The 21252-nt window shown below is 42.5% G+C and overlaps 1 protein-coding gene across 2 annotated transcripts in view; it reads left to right on the forward strand.

Annotated features, from left to right (window-relative positions):
* The window catches only part of LOC133350352 (uncharacterized), a 207207-nt gene that overhangs the window by 40665 nt on the left and 145290 nt on the right, over nt 1–21252 (forward strand). For both annotated transcript variants that reach the window (XM_061564640.1, XM_061564641.1), the window contains exons 8-9: nt 821–890; nt 3676–3790. In XM_061564640.1, coding sequence (XP_061420624.1) covers nt 821–890; nt 3676–3790 — 185 coding nt within the window. The remainder of the gene's footprint in view (nt 1–820; nt 891–3675; nt 3791–21252) is intronic.

Consider the following 21252-nt stretch of genomic DNA (forward strand, 5'->3'; position numbering starts at 1 on the left):
CCCAGTCGTTCATAAAAGTTGAAGGCAGTATAGTACTATAGTAATGGAGCAAGTGCAGAATCACTGAACCGGAATTGATAGCTTGAAAGCATTTAGCGCGGGGCCCTTGAACGTGTGGGGCCCGTAGCATTATGTAGCTACTTTTGCTCCTCGGATAATCCGGCACTGAGTGTACGCTTTTTCGCATTTTATCAAGCAGGTGCCATTAGTCATACATTTCTTAAAATACATAACTCGGGAAATTTGCTACATTTTGCAAACTATTTACAATGATGCAACTAAACTGTTACCTAGCAAGTTCACCCTACTCGGACGTCTGTGGAGAGCTGTTCACCTTCTGACTCAGCGGTGGAAATTCTACGTTGTTATAACAGGGGTCATGATTATTGTTGACCTCTCACAACCGTAATATTTATTGTATCAACTCCAGTGAAACGTTGGGCTCAATTAACCTTCACCCGGGATTTCAGTTCAGACACCTGCACGGGCTGCAAGGTGCCAGGGGACGGCAGTGCAGGAATGGGTTCGGTTCGCAAGATTTTGTCCACTCGTTAGATTGAGTCTGTTGATTCAACTTTATCGGAGTGGGATTTAAAGAGTTATCCCCTCATATAAGTGGACCTTTCTCTGGCTACTCCTTTATCCTCCCACATGAAGCCAAATATCCATAAATGACACCAAACACCTCAATGCAAGACCCTACTGAATAATGTCCTAAGACTCGTTGAGGCTGGCAGATATTCTACACTTACACATGCTCCAGAAAAGTATGCGTGCATCCATAAGCAATATCCTGCATTTGTAACCTACGGGCGTGCAGGATACAGAGACATGCAAAGGTGTTCCAGAGGCTGCTGCAACACAGGATACCAAAGCTTTGCCAACACTTGGTGAGTAATCCTGCATGGGGTTCCGCACTCGTGCTGTACACCTCTCCCATGCATGTTTGGATTATGCCGCGTGGTTATTCGGCGCGTTGTCCACATGCCGGAGACTGCTCAATTCACTTCCTGCAGAAGCTCCCAGCATGCGTGGTGAACAGAGGCGTAGCTAGGGGGGGGGCAGGGGGGTACATATGTCCCCGGGCGCCAAGGTAAAGGGGCGCCAAAATGAGGCTTACAACGTTACATTATAACTTATTGCGGCGGGCGCGGCAGCCTGAAACTACTGCACAAATCTACACCGCAACCTAAAAGTTTATATATCCCGCCACACACAGCCTACATGTCATGTAATTACATTTTGGTATGTGATTAAACGGGGGGGGGGGGGGGGGGGGGGGCGCCAATTTTATACTTCGTTCCCGGGCGCAAAATATCCTAGCTACGCCACTGGTGGTGAAACGTCGGACATTTTCCCGAACAAACAAGGAACGGCAAAAGCTACACGAATTACCTCTCCTTAAGCCCTCTCTTTGTGGCTATCAGACCTGGACATTGGCGTTTAGCTCCCAAGCATTGTGAAATGCACAAGAATAGGATAGAATTGGTTATTAATCTAAACGTATGTGGATAAAATCTCGTGTATTTCAATTCGTATTTATAATCTATGTAGTCATTTCCCTGGGGTCTTGCAACCTCTTAAAGATACAAAAATAACTACAGAGCACATTCATTCTTGCAGCTTTAAGTTATCATTTTGTCCATGTGATCAAAGATCAACTCTCCAAAATCTCTGCTTGGCAGACTTCACGCTGCTTTGTATATGTTTTTATCCAACTGGACGCTTTTAACTGACCTTAAAAACCCCGTTCCTGAGGTTATTTTAAATCACGCCATGAACAGGCAAATCACAACCGTATTGACCCAAAGATAATGATTAAATATGAGGCTTCAACCCAAGCGGCAGTCGCCCCGTGTCCACACAAATAACACATCCCTCCGAGCCACTTTCTTGTACATCTCGTCCAACACTGAAGCAGCGGAGTGGAATCCTAATTCCAACGAGTCTCCCTGCTCAAACAAGCGTTGGGGTGCTGCACAGTTACGTCGGTGGCCTTGAGTCGGTGGTGAAAGTTCACCGTTCCGATGGCAGGGGTCAGTATTTCCACAGAACAATGACTGTTAAGCTCCCACACAGCCACACTGATGAAGTTGTTCATGAGCATTTTATGGTCGCAGATTATTCTTTGGTAAATCGTTCCACATATGAATAAGAATAGCATACAAAGGAAAATGATGTATTTTATTTTAAGCTATTATTACCCGATTAGTCCTTTATTGGTTTTCACAGAACAGTTGGTAACGTTGACGTGTATCATTTCTTCAGATAAGAAGCATTTTTGGGATTTCAGATACAACTCTATGACAAGATCAGTATCGCAGTTGCTGCGAGCCAGATGGCTTTTTAGACCAAGAGCTGAAAGAATGGACACGAAATGAGAGATAACACCACATTGTTACAACAAAAACCAACCAATGATCGTTGGACAGAAAATGACCCGCAGCCATCCTGAGAATGACAATGTTCCGATGCTGCAGCTCGCTACACCAGGCCTGTGAATGAGAATTGTAATGTGGCCTGAATGATCGCATGTGTTTCTGACCTTCCTGCAAGGGTAAGATAGTGGTACTTCATGGAATAAGCTGACAGCCACTGTTCAAGATGCAAAACTAAATATTTATCTGGGATTTTTTTTTGTTTGAGCCAGTATTTTTATTTGTTTTTGTTCAAAATAGAGGGTTTTCGGTTAGACCACGTAAATATATGTGTCGTTAAACCCGCCACCACCTGGCATGGCCAATTAGTAAGGTTTGTCAAGCAAATAAAACATGCCAATTCGTTACTAGTTCAGCACACCGATCTTTCCAATTTAATCAGATCTTGGAAGCTAAGCAGTGTTTGAGCCTGGACATAGCTTGGATGGGCAACCATCACACAAAACCAGGCTGCAGGGCCATACAGCAGACAGCGATGTGCAGGGTACCAACATTCATTGGTATACTATACTCATATGCTCCCTATATTCTCCAACCTGCACTGACCAGCGTGGTGAAGTATGGTAAAATACTAATGTTGTATGAAGGAATTGCAACATTTTACACTATGATGTCAAGTTTTGATATCCACTCAAGAAATGTGGGAGATGAGAATTTCTAAGAGGTTTCTGGGCAATGAAGTGTCGTGGGCAGCGTACATTGAACGTGTGATGAATCATCAGCGGAACTCCCGGGGAATAAAATCCACAATGAATCCTCTTTTGTGAGGCTGTGCACTTGAGCCTCACCGAACGGCCGTTCGCAAATTGTCTGAACGCTCTTGACCTTGAGCGGCCGTGCACATGTGTAATTTTGACCTTCAAAATAGGTCCTGTCTCGCAATCGATTACAGAGTGTGTGTGCGCCGTGGTGGCGAGATGTTAACTACCTCGCCTTGTATACAGGAAGTCGTCGGTTCGATCCTGACCCTGACGCCTGTATCTTTGGAGTTTGCGTGCCTCTCTCCCAAGGTCGCATGGGTTTTTCTCTGGGTCCTCCGGTTTTTCCCCTCCACATTTAGAGTCAACATGAGTTGCGAGTGTTTGGCTGCTACAAATTTCCACACGATGAGCCACTTCATTGAGCTATAAGTTGTGCTTAGGTCGCTTCTGATAAATAACTATATAGCTCAATGGGCCTGACCTGGTAAAAAAAAAAAAAGAGTGTTTCTAAACCGCACGTGATGTGTTTTGAGCAGGAGGAGCTGGGCGTGGAGCCTCTCATGTTCATCACTCCGTGGTTCCTCACCCTCTTCACGTCGCTTCCGTGCTGGGACACGGTGCTGGCCGTGTGGGACCTCATCATGCTTGACGGTGAGCACCTGAATGAGAGAGGCCCGGAAGAGTGGACTGCGTACAAAACGGGCAATTAAAAAAAGCAAAGCATGATTATTTTTGACATTATTTAAAGAATAGAACGAGATTTCTGCGAAGCGTGCTTGTGCTTCCGCGTGTTGTGGTCCCGTATTTGAATGAGATGCATGAGAGTCATGGTTTTACTGCAATCCATAAGTTCATCTTGTGTAAACCAGAAAGGCACAATTTTTCATCATGAGCAATGGGTGGTGCTTCACCTTGTTAGTGCTCCTGAGCTGAACGTGAAAATCACGATTTTCATAAGATGCCTCTTCTCTTAAATTACTATCAATACATTTAATCGAATGCCAACAATGATTTGAATCTGTCAATGATTAGGTATATGGATGAAACTTGTCTAAGAGATGTATCTTTGTCTTGCTGCTGCCTGTTGGTTAGGCGGGTTTGCTTGGTTCTCTGATGGTGACTTAAGACAAGATGACCACAATGCATTTCTTCAGGAAATTGTGTTTTTTTTCGTAATGCCTCAAGGGTGACACCTGTTGTGTTCATACCATGTACAATTCTAAACTTTACTCTTTGGTTCCTTCGGTAAAGTTACGTGGGTAGAAAATTTTAAAAGAACCATAGAGTATGGATTCCTGCAGTCACGAAAGCTTCAAATCAAGATTCTACACTTTGTTGAAACCTTTTGTTTTTTCCGGCTTGCACTGATATTTCTGTTGTGATGGATCTTTTTTCCATCATTTACGTATTTGAATTCATACCATCAAACCCAGCAAATAGCTATGACAATGCCAAATATCCACTCAAATATTGGACCAACGCTACTCGTTGACAAACTGAATCGAGAAAGCATGCACCTTGCAAAGTGAGTCTATCTCCCCAGAACCATTAAAGATCAAAGTATCGATGTCCTGGCCATACAACAAATTCATCTCCGAGATGCACACCATTCTGCTTAATACCATATTCGTGAATCAACTTTAAATTCACGGTGTCTCAATGATCAAATGAGCTCCTTTAACTTTGTGGCTCTGACCCACGCGGCTCAATCACTCAACATCATAGCAGCAGGTAATTTAAGAATTTGGGTTTTCTGGGGGGCGGGGCTTTGATGTAAACACGTAGTCTAACATTGTGGATTATTTCATGTGCTTTTAAACTACTGCTTTAGTAGTTTAAAAGGAGTTGCACGACTACATAGTACATTAAAGAATTCAATTCTACAATACAATTGAAAATGTGCAACAGGCCTACCCTAGGCTATATACATCTTATTATTATTATTACTTATCAAAATGTATTACTAACACAACTCAAATGATTTATTCAGCTAATCAGCTTGCTTTTTACACCACAAAAAACCCCAAGCATACGGGAAGACTGGACCAACAAATATGACATGGAATTTACACCACTGGCCCTTATCCCGCAAATACGATGAGCTTCTGCCTGAGTGCTCGTTTGAGCAGTGATGCCATTTGACTTGACTTTTTACATCAATACGGGTAAATTTCAGTGAACATAATAACGTAACGTATCCATCTATGTACATATCCGTGGACACAAAAGGGCTAAAAACGGTGACATTTCATTGTTTCACACGCGTGCGCCCGTGGGCAAGGCAGCTGATAGCATCACTTACCGGCCAAGATCGAAACATTATATTGACGACGTTTCAAAGCAGGCAAAGAGAAAAAAAATAGGTCACGGATGTGCGTAGAATTATAAACGAAAGATCAATTCTGGTTATGATTCAGCATTAGGGTAGAAGGGCTTCATATTGAAATAGGAGTCACCAATATCGGCATGAATGAGGTTTGGTCAGTGATCTGATTGAAACAGAAAACAACATTCACAGGGGTTATTTACAAAAAGTGACGCTCGTGAAACCGTGAATTTCACTTTATTCATTGTGATATTTGTAATCGTTTATCGTACAGGCATCATTTACCCTTGATGGATCTGTTTTTTTGTTGCATACAGCCAGCTGATATACTGCATTATTCGATAAGAGTGTGGGTAATAGGCTATTGCGATATGGCTATTGTAATTCTAACAGCTTTCTGACTGGCCTCCCTGAAGTTTATTTATGCAAAATTACCCCATCGAAACACTGCTGTCGTCTGGGAGCCGTTCGAAGCTGCTCACCAATCAACTCACATTCCACACCATTATTGGTTACCAGTCAGTTGTGGATTGCTTTTCAGATTGCTTGTGTATGAGCTGGGTGGGAGCGCTGGGGGAATCGTGTTATGATTGCTTCGTCTAAGAGTACTGAGCCAAAATCATTGACACTCCTAGTTTCGAAACTTAGGCATGCTAAAAATTGTAGCATGTTCAATGGTTACGAATGGCTTTTATATACAACATTTGTGTGAGTCTGGGTTTTCATCTATCGTCTGTTTTAGCTTTCAGGAATATTATTATTGCAACGTACTATTTCACTTTATATATCAACTGCAAGGGATGTGATGCTGTCGTGGTATGTTTCTTGACTTGAAAATCAGAAAACATTTCCTTGAATGCCTGGCTACCCAGCAATGTAGATGTGTCTACAGTGCTGCAGTAAGTTCAAATGGCAAGTCACGCGTGGTGTGTCAAGGTGTGCGCACTGCCATCTCTTCGAAGATGTCTGGCTAGCATGGACGAGCAGGCCAAGCATCTTTTTAAGAGGAGTGTTTTGGAGTTCCCTTCAGTGAAGGCCCTTCTGCCAGCAGTGGCTTGAGTGAGAAATTGCAAGGCTGCGCCTTTATCTGTCACACATGATGCTGTGGCGGAGCCCGCGGCTCAGAACCAATAGGTTACAACCTCAGGTTGTGGCGGTTGACTCGGCCAGCCGTCAATCCTCCCAGGGCAGAGGATACTAGGACCACTCAGTGTGGATGTCAGCAAGGTCTGTGTTTCTTATTTTGCTGCTTGAGTAGCAATATAAGAAACACTTTTTGCATACACTTCATATGATGGACGACGTATAAAAAAAAGTCCATTCCCTGTGCCTATGAAACAATGAGTAGCTCTGATGAATCTGTGTTACGTTCTACAAAGGTCCCCTTGAAGTGCAGTGCGCTCGCTCCGTCAAGGTTCCAAGGCTTTAATCTCCACCTGGAAGAACTCCCTGTCTCGCTTCTCAAACCACTCGTTGACAGCACACATCGCTTCATTCTCACCAGGGAGGGGCTTTCACAGAGAGTGCTTCTCTATCTGTGGAGACGTCTGTATCGGTAACACTCAGATTTGACCCGATTTTTTTGTTTGCTCGTCAATTAAGGCACGTAATTCTAAGTCTTTGTAAATATGTTCGATTACTGTGATGTAATGACCAAATTCCAATCAATATGTTCGTTAGTTAAATTGAATGCATGGTTGTCCTTTGCTGTAACACCACTGCGCCTATGTCAGACCCCAACCGTTATGATTACCCCTCATTTGAAGGGAATTTCACGTCCAATACTGAGAATAAAAAAGACTACAATTGAAACTACATTATACAGTGTCTAAAATGGTTAGAACTCTTCAATCCCTCAACTTCAAAGTCCGAAGGCAGCTACCACAGAATATTTTTTTTTTATCTGATGCGTAACCTTCACAGATTAGCACCTTTCGCTGCTAAAGTGTAAAATTGCGTTGCCACTTTTCGGCCGCCTCCAGATTATCACGGCCGAGGTGTGTTCTCAGAATTTGAGAAAACTCACCCTACCTGTAAATGCCTTCTCTCCATTTACAGGGGCGTGGTGAGCACCTACGCACGATGGAGAGCCATCCAGTGTTGCGTGCAGACTGTTGGCTTAGCGGCGCTGACATTACACGAACATTCTGAAGGTTGTCCAACCTTGCCAGGTGTCTCTCAGTGTGCAAAGCTTACCGTTTATTAAAAGACAATGTTTTGACAAAGCGTATAAACCCCCAACCCTGTTAATGTCTCATGGCTTTAAGAACGCCCGTGCCTTATTATCACTTTATTCTATGCGTGTGTCGATACAAGCAGAATGGTAGAAGGTAATGGGTTAACTGTAATCAGGTTAATCTATTTAGGTATCTACAACGATAATATCACCGTATTACTCCAATTTCACTGTGTGAGCAGATATACTTAATTTATCATGTACTGGTTGACTACATTGTATAATTGTGATTGTCATACTACTATTAAAAATAACCCATGGCTCGGAGGTGTATTGGCTGGCTGCTGGCTGGGCTTCATGGCTGCGGGTCATTGCCACCGAAAAGGCAGAAGGAGTTTGGAAGACGTTTATTAGATAGCGACAAACATGAGAAATCAAGCATAGCAACACATACCAGGCCATAGAAGAGGTGGCAGTAACGAATACACGAGACTGGCATAGTTAATTTAAAATTGCTCTTTGCTGGAAAGGGCAGCTGTCTTTTATATCCCGCTGTAGAGTCATAGGTTCGCTACTCGTTTTATTTTTTCCATCCAAATATATAATAAAATCAGAATGTAAACTTTGCAAATTATTTTGTCAGGTGATTTGATTGTACATCGTGCTGCACCATGTCGTTGTAACACAGTGCTGTTAGTTATGAAATCAAAATCTGCTCAAAACTACATTTTGAAAAGATCCTACTTTTTAAATACTGATAATGGATATTACATTGTTTCTGTCAAACCTCAAACGATCAGCAATTAGAAGGTAATGCTACATGGAACTATATATGCAGAGTGTTGTTATAGGTTGTATTAATATTTATATTGTCGGGACTAATAGCATAAAGTGAAGCAGTCTCTCTAAATCCAAATCAGTATTAAGACGCATTAGGACGCTGTCTTTCCAACAGCTCTGTTTCTTCACCTGAGGACAGCTGCTTGCGTTGTGGCCGAAACGTCGTGAGAATTTCATTTTATTATGTTTTATTTTTATTATTTTATTATTTCCCTTCTACGTGACTTTATCGAAAGAACCAAGAATAAGATAGCACGTTGCTATGTTCGGTTCTGAAGAAGCTCCCAGCAAGTGGAGCGAAAGGTTGGGTACAACACTGAGCAGTTGTGAGAAAACACATCAGAGCGTTATACAGCACAACAGCAAAACCCCTGCGCATTGATGTAATTTATTAACTGCGAAACCATTTACAACGATTTGGGGAAAGTTGCAGTGCGACTTCTATGGCAAACTTTGAGTTGGTAATTTTGAGGACGGTGACCATCACTGTCATTGTTGCTGACGCCACCACAACTCACGTGAGTTGCAAGATCCTGAAACTATTGTGCAGGTGATACTCTACATTCAAGATCTGTTCTCTCAGTATCCCACTTGCTTGCTGTCACATGCGTGTGTGGCAGCGGCATTGTGGATCCTGCGAAGTTTGGAGGTGTTTACATTTTGGAAAGCCAACAAATATAGATTTGCAGGAGTGAAAGAAAGCTTTGTCGAATGGCCAAATAACGTGGTGTCCGGAGTGTGAATCAAGTTAGAGACGTGTGCCATTTCTAGGTGGTTATATAAAGGCTTGCAGAGTTTACAGATATGAACACAAAAAGTAAAATTGCTAAAATGTAAAATGAGTCACTTTGCAGAGCGGGTTATGCAATGTCAGCAAAGCTCTGGTATAATTGACATGATAGGCTTGTCGTTCGATCAAATGGCCAGCGTAACAACATTTGAATTTAAATAGAAAAGTCAAAGCATGCAATATGAATATCATTATTTTCCCCAAAGCTTTTGGAAATTACTGACATCAATTCAGTATCAATAGCGCAGAGTAAATCGTGGGTTTAGAGATATTATATTATAAAGACCACTTCAGAGAGAGAAAAAAAATGGCTGAGTGGTGCTGCGGTTATAACTCTAATCTCATTTCGATATGATCATTAAAATACATAGCATCCTGTGAGATGTCAGCAGTGGTCATAATTTAGAAAGACTGATCGAAACCCCCCTTTAGGAATGTGGAATTGCCACAAGGCAACGAACATGGAAGAAATCCACCTCAATGCGTGTCTTTAAAGAATTGAAGAAATTCACTTATAATTGATTTAAGAATACGTATACAATTTCCTGAACCAAATCACCCAGAATCCACCAGAACTCATCCTATCTTAGAAGCTCGGCAGGTTTTAGCCTGGATAGTAGATGTCAGTCGAAGGCAGTGCAGCAAAATCAATTGTTGTACTGTACTTCTATGCTCTTACATTTATGCTCTCCGGCCTTCACGTAAGAGCATTGACCAGCATGGTTAACTATGGTCCCATAACTACCCATGAACTGCACGCTGCAGGGAGGCCGTCATCCAGCAGTGGACTATACAAGTGTAATGTTCTTTAAGAGGAATGGCTGACTACTGCAGAAGTGGAGCCACGTAATGCTTTTAACATTTTGCCATTTAAATATGTGTCTGCTTGTGTGCTCCATACCATAAGCACGGTCTTAGAGAGTGTGGGATAATGAGGCGTGATATGGCTACCTGTGGAACTTAATGCCTCTTATTCATACAAGAATGCTGGCTATTTGTCTGTAAATCAGTAATGTTCATGAAAGACGGCCCCTTTTATTGAATTACACACCCAAAAGACACACAGGCACATGGGGTTTGTGCCTACAAAGTACAGATGTTCACAGAGCATTGGGCGATTTTTGACCCGAAACATTCGGCACTTTGAGCTAAATTAATTTGTGAAACGTTTAGTGGAGGGATGGTTCAATTAAATTTAGTAAAATGCCAATTGAATGAGCCATCAAAGTTGCTTATATGAACAATGATTGACTAAGATTCGGAGGTGACTTCGTGAATCCAGCACAATTACATTTAATCCAAATTCAAAGCTATTCATATATCAAAAACAAATCTTAGTGATAATGCTAATTATTTATCTGAGAATCCATCACTGCCTCTCAGGACAATTTTTCCAGAGGGTTCTGCATTTTGATGTTTAGCTGATTCTATTCGTAGTGTTTTATAACCACAATGCCTCCAGTAAACCCAAACATGCAACATTAGATTTAGGGTAACATTTTCACATAGGTGAGAGGGAAATCGTTATAATATTGTCCATGTAACACAGTAATCTGGGTGCAGTCTGCTGTGGTGGGGTGCCACGCCTCAACGTCTGATGCGTGCGAGTTCAAATCCCAGTCAGGATCTTGGGGAGGGGCCAACGCAACCCATCGTCATTCCTCCGGGGTCGATAAAATATGTACCACTTGGTCGCTTGGCAACAGAGTTCAGTCCTATTGTATGACTGACCTGCATAGTGGCACTGTGGCAACTCCTGCGCAAAATCAAGGTCCCAATTCACGTGTTGGCGAATATCTCTTTTCATCCGTTTTTTTGTTGTTGCACAAACCTTCAGGTGGCTCCATCGACAACGATGAGGCAAATGCCCAAGTGAGTTTGTCCTCCCGTCCTGGTTGTGTGCTATGAGCCTGGGCCACTGCCAGAAACATCGTATACATTGTTTAAGGCCACAGCTATTAACGAGTGTGTTGAGTTTGTTTGTTAATTGTGCCGTTCTGCATCGCTGCCAATGTAGCAGCAGAATCAACAAATAGTCTGGCTTTCCCTGAGATTGTCCTCTTTTTTGAGATAGCTGTCAAATTAAATCTGCAGTCCCGATTTATTTTGCTTTTGGAAATGACACACCACTCAATGTATTTGCAGTATTGCAAGATAATCTTTCTCCGAATATTGGTCCCTATTTTTAATACCTCAGAAGTGGCACCCCTATACCAATGCCATAAGTTTCAGCCAATTTGTCAAGATGTGATACAACGCCTGTTGATTCTACTTGATACAGCAAGCGTGCTGTGACGGTTCCACCTGAAGACGGAAGCTTGTGTTGCCTCCGAAACGTCGTGATTTTCATTTTTATTTTACTTTTATTAATTTTAATTTTAATATTTTACCTACGTGACTTTACCGAAAAAAACCCAAGAATAAGGCCTGTTGACTTTCATTTGTGGCATATTTCATTGAAAATTGTGAGGGTAGAGAGGTTAACATAAGAGTGGAAGTAGGAATCGAACCACGATACATCTCAAGCATGGCCTGGTGTACTGTATTTTGAGTTATGTATGCAGTAGGATGACAATGAAGATAATAGCTGCTTCACACGGATTTGGGTTAATCATGTCTAGACAATGTAATTTTACAGACATGCGCAGGCAAAGGTTCGTGATAAAAAATCTGCACAGGTGGCTTTTTTATTTATTTATTTATATTATAAATATTTCATTCGAGGAACACTCAAAGCAAAGAAATGCATTACCATCTTTTTACATTCATTTTCAATTTTATCCATCTCCGAAGCAGCCAGAGTAATGCATTTTGAAGACTTATATTGTGTTTTAATGCGCAGTCAAGTGTCTCTGAATATGTGAGCATGCACGCAATGCGTGTGTGTGTCTGTGCCTATAAAGTTGTGGGGAGCGGTGACACAGTGGTTAGCGCATTACTTTATGAACCCAGCGACCTGAGTTTGATTCACACTCACGGTCAACACCGGTGACGTTTATTTGAATCGCTCTTGGGCATCCCCGAGGTCGACTCAGCCTCAAATAAGTACCTTGTGCGATGTGTAAACATCGCCACTCGGGAGACAAAGGCATCCGGGCGTAATGCTGGTCACTCACCCTCTCACGTGCCGTGCCAGCCTTCATAGATGCTTGCTAACAGCACTTGCCCCAATAGTCTGTCGAGGATATATAGGGGATCTTTGCCTTTGTCTGAAGCTGCGGTTCAGTGGTTAGCATATTGCACTGCAATCTGGGCAAACTTTGGTTGATTCCCAGCCATGCCCATCCTCCTCTATATTGACTCAACTATAAATGTGTCAACATGAGCAATGGCTACGTACGGTGCAAAAGAAGTTCAATATACATACAGAAAAAGCTGCGTGTGGTGCGGACCGCACCACCACCGCAGTTGGTTACTAACAGCACTTGTCCCGCAGCCTCTACGGTTTACTGCATAACATTTGAGTTTGTGAGTCAAAGGGGACATTTGCCTCAGTAATCTATATGGAAAAAGTCATTTCTGTGGGCTCCAGTGGCAAGAGAGGCAGTGTTTGCTGGCTTACGCATTCCCATATGGACATCTATTAAATGGCGAAACAGCTTATTTGGTTGTTTCGGTAAAGTCACGTAGGTAGAAAAATAAAATACAATTTAAAATAATATATCACGACGTTTCGATCGCAACACAAGCGGTCGTCCTCAGGCGGGAAAAATAATCCCGCAGTGTAACTGTTTGGCTGTTGTTGTAGTTGTGTCTTGTAAATGCTTTTTGTTCATTACCAATCAGTAATAATAACAAAGTAGATCTACAGCGCAGCTCAGGCGGCAAGATGAATCCACACAACGTCATAGCAATAAAACAACGTGGCTTCCCCCTTGTATGCATGGGTATCTCCGCACATTCCTAAGGGTCCAGGTAACGTCAGTAAGGTTCGTTGGAAAGCACAGCCATATACGTGCGTGCCTGATACATCTCCTAAAATGTTCTCTAGTGTGAAGCACGTTGAGCATGCGTGCTTACCCACAGAGGTCTTCATCCGTGGCTCAACTAAATTTGTGCAAATGAAGAGGAAGACAGAGAACAGAATAGGCCGGAGATGGCAGCCAAGGACTTACCGCTAGGCAAATGCGCCAAGGGGAACCTGAACGGTGTGAAGGATGACCTGAGGTAGTCAGGCATACTTTGAATGGGTACATCAAAGGTTACACAACATGGGACTGAGACATAACCCTGAGATATTCTGACAATGGTACAGAATGAAAATTACTAATACATCTAATTAAGGGTAGGACTGGTGGTGCAGTGGTAAGCGGTTTCGACATATAGCGTCTATTTGGTAGAGTCAGGCTTGGGATACAGATCTTACAGGCATGGCTCTTAGTTTGACATGCAAAAAAAATTACTCAAAATAATTTAAATTAATTAATTAATCTTCTCCACAAGTAAGGTAATGATGGCTTTGAAGCACTCCAATAAAGTTTTTATTCCCGTTCCAGTTCACTTCCTATCAATTAACGCGCCTGCAATATGGAAATGCGATGTTTGTTGTTCCTGATTTTCGTTGTATCACTCAACCATATGCTACTGTTGGTTCTTGAGTTATACGCAGAATGACGCATCTTTCAATAAATATTACAAGTTAGCATGATAACATTTACTATGCCGCCTAGTGGTAAACACAGCAAATAAAAATTATAACAATAACGATTGTTATTATTTTAACAATTGTTATTATTTTAATAATAATAACAATAACAATGGTTATTATTATTATTATTTTTTTTTATCTACGTGGCTTTACCGAAAGACCCAATAATATGAATTCCTGCAGTCACGAAAGCTTTAAGTCAAGATTGAACAGCACTCGTTATGCCTCTTCGTTGTAAGGGCTTACCAGTTATGATTTCAGTAGCCACTTACCTATGCAATTAATATGCCACTGATGGAAATCAACAGTGGTTGTCCTATAGATGGACTGGTACCTGCCATGGAAATGTTGGAACCAGCATACATTCTTACATGCTCATTGACAAGAGTGGGCCACTCTATGCCATGACCTCAGCACGACTGTGACATTGAAATCTATTTCAGCTGAATAGGGAAAGAAAAAAAACAAGCCCAGTCTAATGGTTCCTTCCTGCAAGATATTCTGAGCAAAACATGGTGTGCGGTATAACAATGGGCTTGTCGAAGAATTGGTGTTATGGAAACTATGTCACAACTGCATGTTTTACACAGGCTACTCGAAGGCAAAACATGTCGTACTTTGGGACATAATTAACATGTGCGCCTCATCTTCCTGCTAACACCACAAGCAACACTTGCAATTGTCTATCAGTAATGTGCTCAAGTGCTGCTCGGTAGACTTAGGAGATTCCAGATTTGAAGCTTTCGTGACTGCAAGGATTTATACTCATGGCTTTGAATGTCAATTAAATGTTCTTATAATTGGTACATTTCCTGAGCCAACCTCTCCTAAGTCTCCTACTCTTAGGTTTTTTCGGTAAAGTCACGTAGGTAAAAAATAATAGAATAAAAATGAATGAATTGATGACGGAGACTTGTGTTGCCTCCGAAACGTCGTGATTTATTATTTTATTTTTATTATTACTTTTATTAATTTTAATTCTATTATTTTTTTACCTACGTGACTTTACTGAAAAAACCTAAGAGTAGGAGACTTAGGAGAGGTTGGCTCAGGAAATGTACCAATTATAAGAACATTTAATTGACATTCAAAGCCATTGCCAGCGTAGATGACAATGCAGACCATCTCTACGATGTGTTACTGGGTTGTAGGGTGTGCTTGGAGCAACTTCACCGACTGAATTCACCCCCGCTGGGAAGTGGAACTGAATTCAGTTTCTGAAGAAGAAGCTCCGTGCACGCATGGGCGAAGCGTCGTGCCAAACAACATACGTCGTGCCAAACAACGAACAGCACGACCTGAACACGCATCGGAGAACTACACCGCAGCACGGCCGCGTACACAACACAGCGGCGGAGACTTTGCCGGCTCCGATCAGTAGTGACGCTCGTTGGACTTGTGGCTTAAACCCAGCGATGGAAATTCCAAATTACTTACAGTCAGAGCAATTTATCACGTTAAACAACACTATTTTAATTCTCGACAACGTGGTACTTGGTGTATCCACCCTGGAGGGATGATAGGCCGTGTTGACCCCCGACTGGGATCAAAAGGTTCCTATAGTGCCCACCGGCCATATTATCTCATCAACGCACCCTGAGACAAGTATTCGGTAATTGGGACATTATCAGCGTTACATAGGCAAAGGTGACCAACCATGCATGGTGCTGGCCTTAATACCTCAATGCAGACCATGCTGACCTAATAGGTGCTCACTGATTGCACTTTCCTCAAACGTTTGACATTGATCTAAGTCTGTGCGTGCGTGTGTGTGAAATATACGGCATTTTCTAGGTATTTCTTTTTTCTCTTCTTACAACTGGCTGCGGTGTTCATTTGATGGTACACAAAAAATTGATTTACTTTTCCATGACCACACAAAGGGGGGTAATGTGTCACTGTATACAAACGTGTAGCTTACAATTCACAGGGAAAAAAAGCAACACGTGCGTTGTTAAGTTGTGGGCCAAGCCCACAACTTTAAAATTGAAAATGCCAGCATCTGGTTCATGGTTCGCATTTTGACATTGTCACAATTAATTGTGAATGCCCCATTAAAATGTATGGGGCCGAATGTTTCGTTCAGAAAATTCGACATTGCATTTAAAAGTTTGAAGGATTACCTGCTTTGCTTCAGGCAACATTCCAGCTGTGCACCTGGTTTAAATTTTGCAATGCATTTTATTGTCACATATATCCACGGGTTTTATGCGCAATTGCTTGACACGGCAGTTTGAAATATATTCCGCGATTTGAAACTGGAAAAATTGCACAATTTTGCTTACACTTTCAACTCGAGTCAATCACTATGATTGTACACAAACCACTTTAGACGACAGACGTTCGTGTTCAAGTGATGGGTTTTTTTTTTAGCAGAAGTATTGTGTCTTTCTGCATGGCTCAGAAATGCTAGACTTTAACAAAGTTTTCTTGGTTCTTTCGGTAAAGTCACGTAGAATGGAAATAATAAATTATATTATATTATTATTTAAATTTATTATATTATTTTATTATGTTTTCTTTTTATTATTTTATTATTTCCATTCTACGTGACTTTACCGAAAGAACCAAGAAGATGAATCCCTGCAGTTACGAAAGCTTTAAATCGAAATTTAACAAAGTCATTTGAAAATACACTGATGGACTTTGATCGTAGGCACACGCCGAGGATGGCAGGAATCCCACGGCAGGGCAATGTAAGTGGCTTGGAAGTCTGAAACAGAATGTTGCAAGAAAGCTTTGTCGATGTAACTGAGAAGAAGAAGAGGAGGTGGTGATGGATAAGGGAGCACGTTGCAGGATGGATGAGCGCAGGCCACACACAAAGACACTGGAGCGGGCACACAGAGGTTCGTGGCTGAAGGAAAGAACAGAAGTCAGAATGAGACCAGAACAGAATTTACAGGAAACACACGAAGTGTTGTGTTGGAAAGTTTACCCTTTTGGCCATTAATGTATAATTCAACTCACTGAGCCTCAGTGATATATTGTTGGTGTATTTTAGTCTCAACAATTGTAAATAGATGCTCAAGGGAGGTATGGGAATCTATCATGCAATATATGTTCATTCATTTGCAATGGTCATATTTATCAGAACAAGAATCACATTCGTCCATCTACTCCCAAGAAAGATGAAACATAAAAAAAGTAACCCGTAAAAACAAAGTTTTTCACTTTAAATCCTTTAGGCTTGAGATGGCTACCACCTATGGGTCAGATGATTGTCTGCCAGCATTAAGCAATTTGTAATTACATATTTAAAAAAAATCCCCTAAACAGTGTAACATTTTGGAAAAAAAATTCACAAAAATGAATTGTCACGCACAACGAGTCTGTGTGGAAAATGTCAGCTCGATTGGATCACGGGAAGTGGGTTGAAAAACGACCGAAAGATTTGCATGGTCGTAAGCAAGCAAGCAAGCACGCAAGCAAGCAAGCAAGCGAACTTAATATAAAGGATTTAAAAACAGAATGCCTCGTTGAGCTACATAGATGGTGCGTCCGTAAAGTCGTATTAGCGGGACGCTCCCAGCACAGTGGCGCGAAACGTCGGACATCGTGTCGAACAATAACGCGCGGCACAACCCGAAAACGCATTGGGGGGGCTACACAGCAGCAAAACCGCAAAAACAAACATACGCAGTGGCAGCTCGTGAAGATCTCTGCGCAATTCCCAACCCGGCCTCTGAAGCATTGGATGTCCACAGCCTGGTGTCGCGTGGGAGCTGCTGGCAGCAGAGTGATCATCTCATGGTCGCACGGTTTGAGGCCTAAATCCGGTCAGATTTCTGGCCTCGTTAAAAGTTAGTACCGCTTTGAGGGAAGTCAACACAGAAGCTGAGCTGTGCCATAGAAATGCGCGAGCCACTTCATTGCCGCTGCCCATTCTCTGTACACACAACGACAAATATGCCCCTTATAGCCTTAACAGATTGTTGGGGTAAGTGCTGTTCGCGAGCACCTGCGAAGGCCGGGGTGGGTGGCCAGCAGCACGCATAGACACCTTTGTCCCCCTAGCAGCGATGTTTACACACCGCAGCAGGTACTCCTTTGAGGCCGAGTCGACATTGGGGAGTCCCGGGACCGGTTCAGATAATCGTCACTGATGTTGGCCGTGAGCGGGAATCGAACTCGGCATGCGAACCACTACAATACTTCTCCCCATACGCATACACGGGCACGCACACATGCACAATGACAGAACAGTTGGGCCTTATACTGGTAGGAACCTCCTGGTTACACCAGCCCACAAGGGATTATTGTGTCCGTCGTGCAGGGAGGGGCTGGGTGGGGAGGGAGGGGCTGGGTAGGGAGGGGAGGGTGGGGAGGGGCTGGTCACCCCGTGGTGCCCTTATAAAACTCAACGTTTAACCTACTCACGCCGGCTTGTGCCCGCCCTCACAGTCGGGCATATTTGCGGAATACACACGCGGCCGTTGACCCTGGCCATTGACCGAGCAACCCAACGTTCCTACCAGCTCCCTCCGCAGGAATGTGTTATTTCGGCACATTAACCTGAGTTACACATCCCCCTCCCCCCCCACGCTCTCATATCTCAGAGCTTAGAGAAGGTGCAGGATAATCCACCACTTGTCGTGGCCCTAAGGGCCATTAATTAATGGCCCAATGTTGGATTAATTTATAAATACGGTATCTGTCATGCCATGGTGATATATAATATGGTACGCGCTGTCATTTTAAGTCACGTGTGCTCTTGGTAAAACCCGACTGTTTGCCACTTAATGGCTGAGTTTTGTGTACTGCTCGAATTCAGTCATGGACACGTCTGATAACATTTCTTGTTGAGACAATTGTGAAATACGATAGAAGGAGGTACAGCCAAAACTCGTAAATTAATGTAGAAACACTTGCAAAGCGTGTCATTGGTCCGCGTAATTTTACTGTTGTCAAAATTCACAATCAAATGTAAACATTCATGCCATCCAGATACCCAAGGCTCTTTAGGACGAGAGCTCATATGACACACGCATGCACAACGTGCAAGTTGTGTTTATCCGTCATGGTCGTGGATGGATGTTTGCCCTCTACATGTAGCACTACTTGAGCCAAGTGGCCACATCTGTCTGGCACCAATGTCTTGTAAAGTCGTCATCAAGACATTCTCTGGTAGGTCTTCTTCTCTTTTGGGTTCTGTCCAATTTTGACGAACAACACACTTTAACATGTGTGTACGCTGTGGCAATTCTTTAGAATCTTCGACTCGTTTTCAGTTAAGTTAGCACTGTCTGCTGAATCAAACAAGGTCCGCATATAAAACATGTCAACATATTTTTTGTTATTTTCCCAAGTGAGGCCCACAGAGCTATGTAGCTCGATTTCAGAAGTGACCTGGCTATCACAAATGATAAGAGGCTCGTATGCTGAGCGATTGCAGGCAAACAAACGAACACGAACGTACATTGACCCCCACCCATCACCACTACGGACTTGATAGAAAACACGTGTACCATGCTGTACCTTTGTTGTTGGGCGTCAACAGTGACAGCACTTTCGATGGACTTATCCCCCACCACAGCAATGTGGAATTGTATCCACTGATTCGAAGCGAACCATCAGAGAACAAACAGCCTTGGTTCGATGCTTATTTGAGTAGGGAGACACTTTAACCTTTGGCATGCAGTCGACCTATTCTTATCTCCTGTCCTATTATACGCAAGTCCTGCGATCTGTGGCGTTTTAGCCCAGTCCGTGATTCTGCCCCATTTCCCTGGCTCAGCTTCCTATTCCACCAAAGTTCCACAGACAAGAGGAAGCTTGGCTCCTCCCACCCTCAACCAGTATATATACAAGGACGGTTTTCTTGGAATGTCTCTTACTTGATACAGCTATCGTGCTGTGACGGTTCCACCTGAAGACGGAAGCTTGTGTTGCCTCCGAAACGTCGTGATTTTAATTTTATTTTACTTTTATTAATTTTAATTTTATTTTTTTACCTACGTGACTTTACCGAAAAAACCTAAGAATATGAATAAGAGGAAGCTCCTGCAGACGGGCACTAAACTAATCCTATAATTGTCGGCATCCTCCAATAACTTAGCATTTGCATGCACGCATTTGTGAATATGAGATAACAGTTCATATATTGTAAGTGCTTGACATTTCAACAACCGTATGCCTAAAACTGTTTAAGGTTGGGTGAACACTCCCTAGCCTCGAATGGCCAAAATATGTCAAACTGTAAATAAGAGGCAAACTGGTGGGAGAAACGTCTTGCTCCGGTCTAAACAGCTGCCTTGTTTGTACCGTAAAAAAAACTGTTGATGGATGAGCTCATGGTGTTAGTCAGAGCAAGCTGTGTCTCGTCAGAAGATTCAATTGGCTGGAGTTGGCACCGCAGCTGAAATGCTGTGGTTTTGTTTTAGGTTGTAAAGCCATTGTAATTGCCGACCTCCACACCTAACCCTCCACAGCAAAGTCGTGCATTTAAAGGATTATCCCTAATGCCCTCAGTCCGGGTTCAGATGTTGCTCGCAATTCTTGTTTCCACCGAGTGGGTGGTGCAGTAACTTAGTTATTTGTATGCCCTACTAATTCTGTGGCTTGAATTCTTTGAATCCTTTTGTATTCTCTATAAATATTGTGTTTATTCTGCTAGGTGCGTGGAAGAGCAAATGCAAACAAAAAATGCCCTTGACATTTGAAATGTAATTTTGGACGCTGAGCAACCAAGGGCTTAGTGCACTTGGCGTTGAGCCAGTTTGGACTGAGTCAATGGCTGTTCCCACAGCCTCCTATTAATTTCCCCAATTTTTTTGAATAGATGTTACAGACCTACTGAGTGCCTATATGGTTATGGCGTTTTACTCATAATTGCGAAGTTGTGAGTTCTGATCTCAACAGGGGGTTCACTCGGCTGAGCTTGATGAAATGAATAACACTATGTTGGAAGTCAGCAATGTGTATTCTATGTATCGACTGCTTCCCACCATTAGAATGTGTAATTCCAACTGCTGCTCATGGTCACCAACAGCTTTGCCACATTACTCTTATGAGTAGGGATATACTGACATTTCATGAACGCGAATCAAACAACAACAGTTGCTAAGTCTCTCAAATTTCCTTCTTGAATGGTTACGTTTTTTTATTCTTGGTAAATAAATTAGTTATATGCAAATTTGACTTTAACTTTGATCGCAGCAACGTGTACAAGCATCACAAATGATCCTGAATTCACCTATAATTCCACCTGGATGACTGCATGAAGTAATTCTAGATTTGAAGTTTTCGTAACTGCAAGGATCCATACTCTTTGGTTTTTTCAGTTGAGTCACGTCGGTAAAAAAATATAAAATAAATAAAAATGACGGTTGCT

Source organism: Lethenteron reissneri, chromosome 33, assembly GCF_015708825.2.
Source record: "Lethenteron reissneri isolate LAM-NWPU_2019-01 chromosome 33, ASM1570882v1, whole genome shotgun sequence".
NCBI lineage: Eukaryota > Metazoa > Chordata > Hyperoartia > Petromyzontiformes > Petromyzontidae > Lethenteron > Lethenteron reissneri.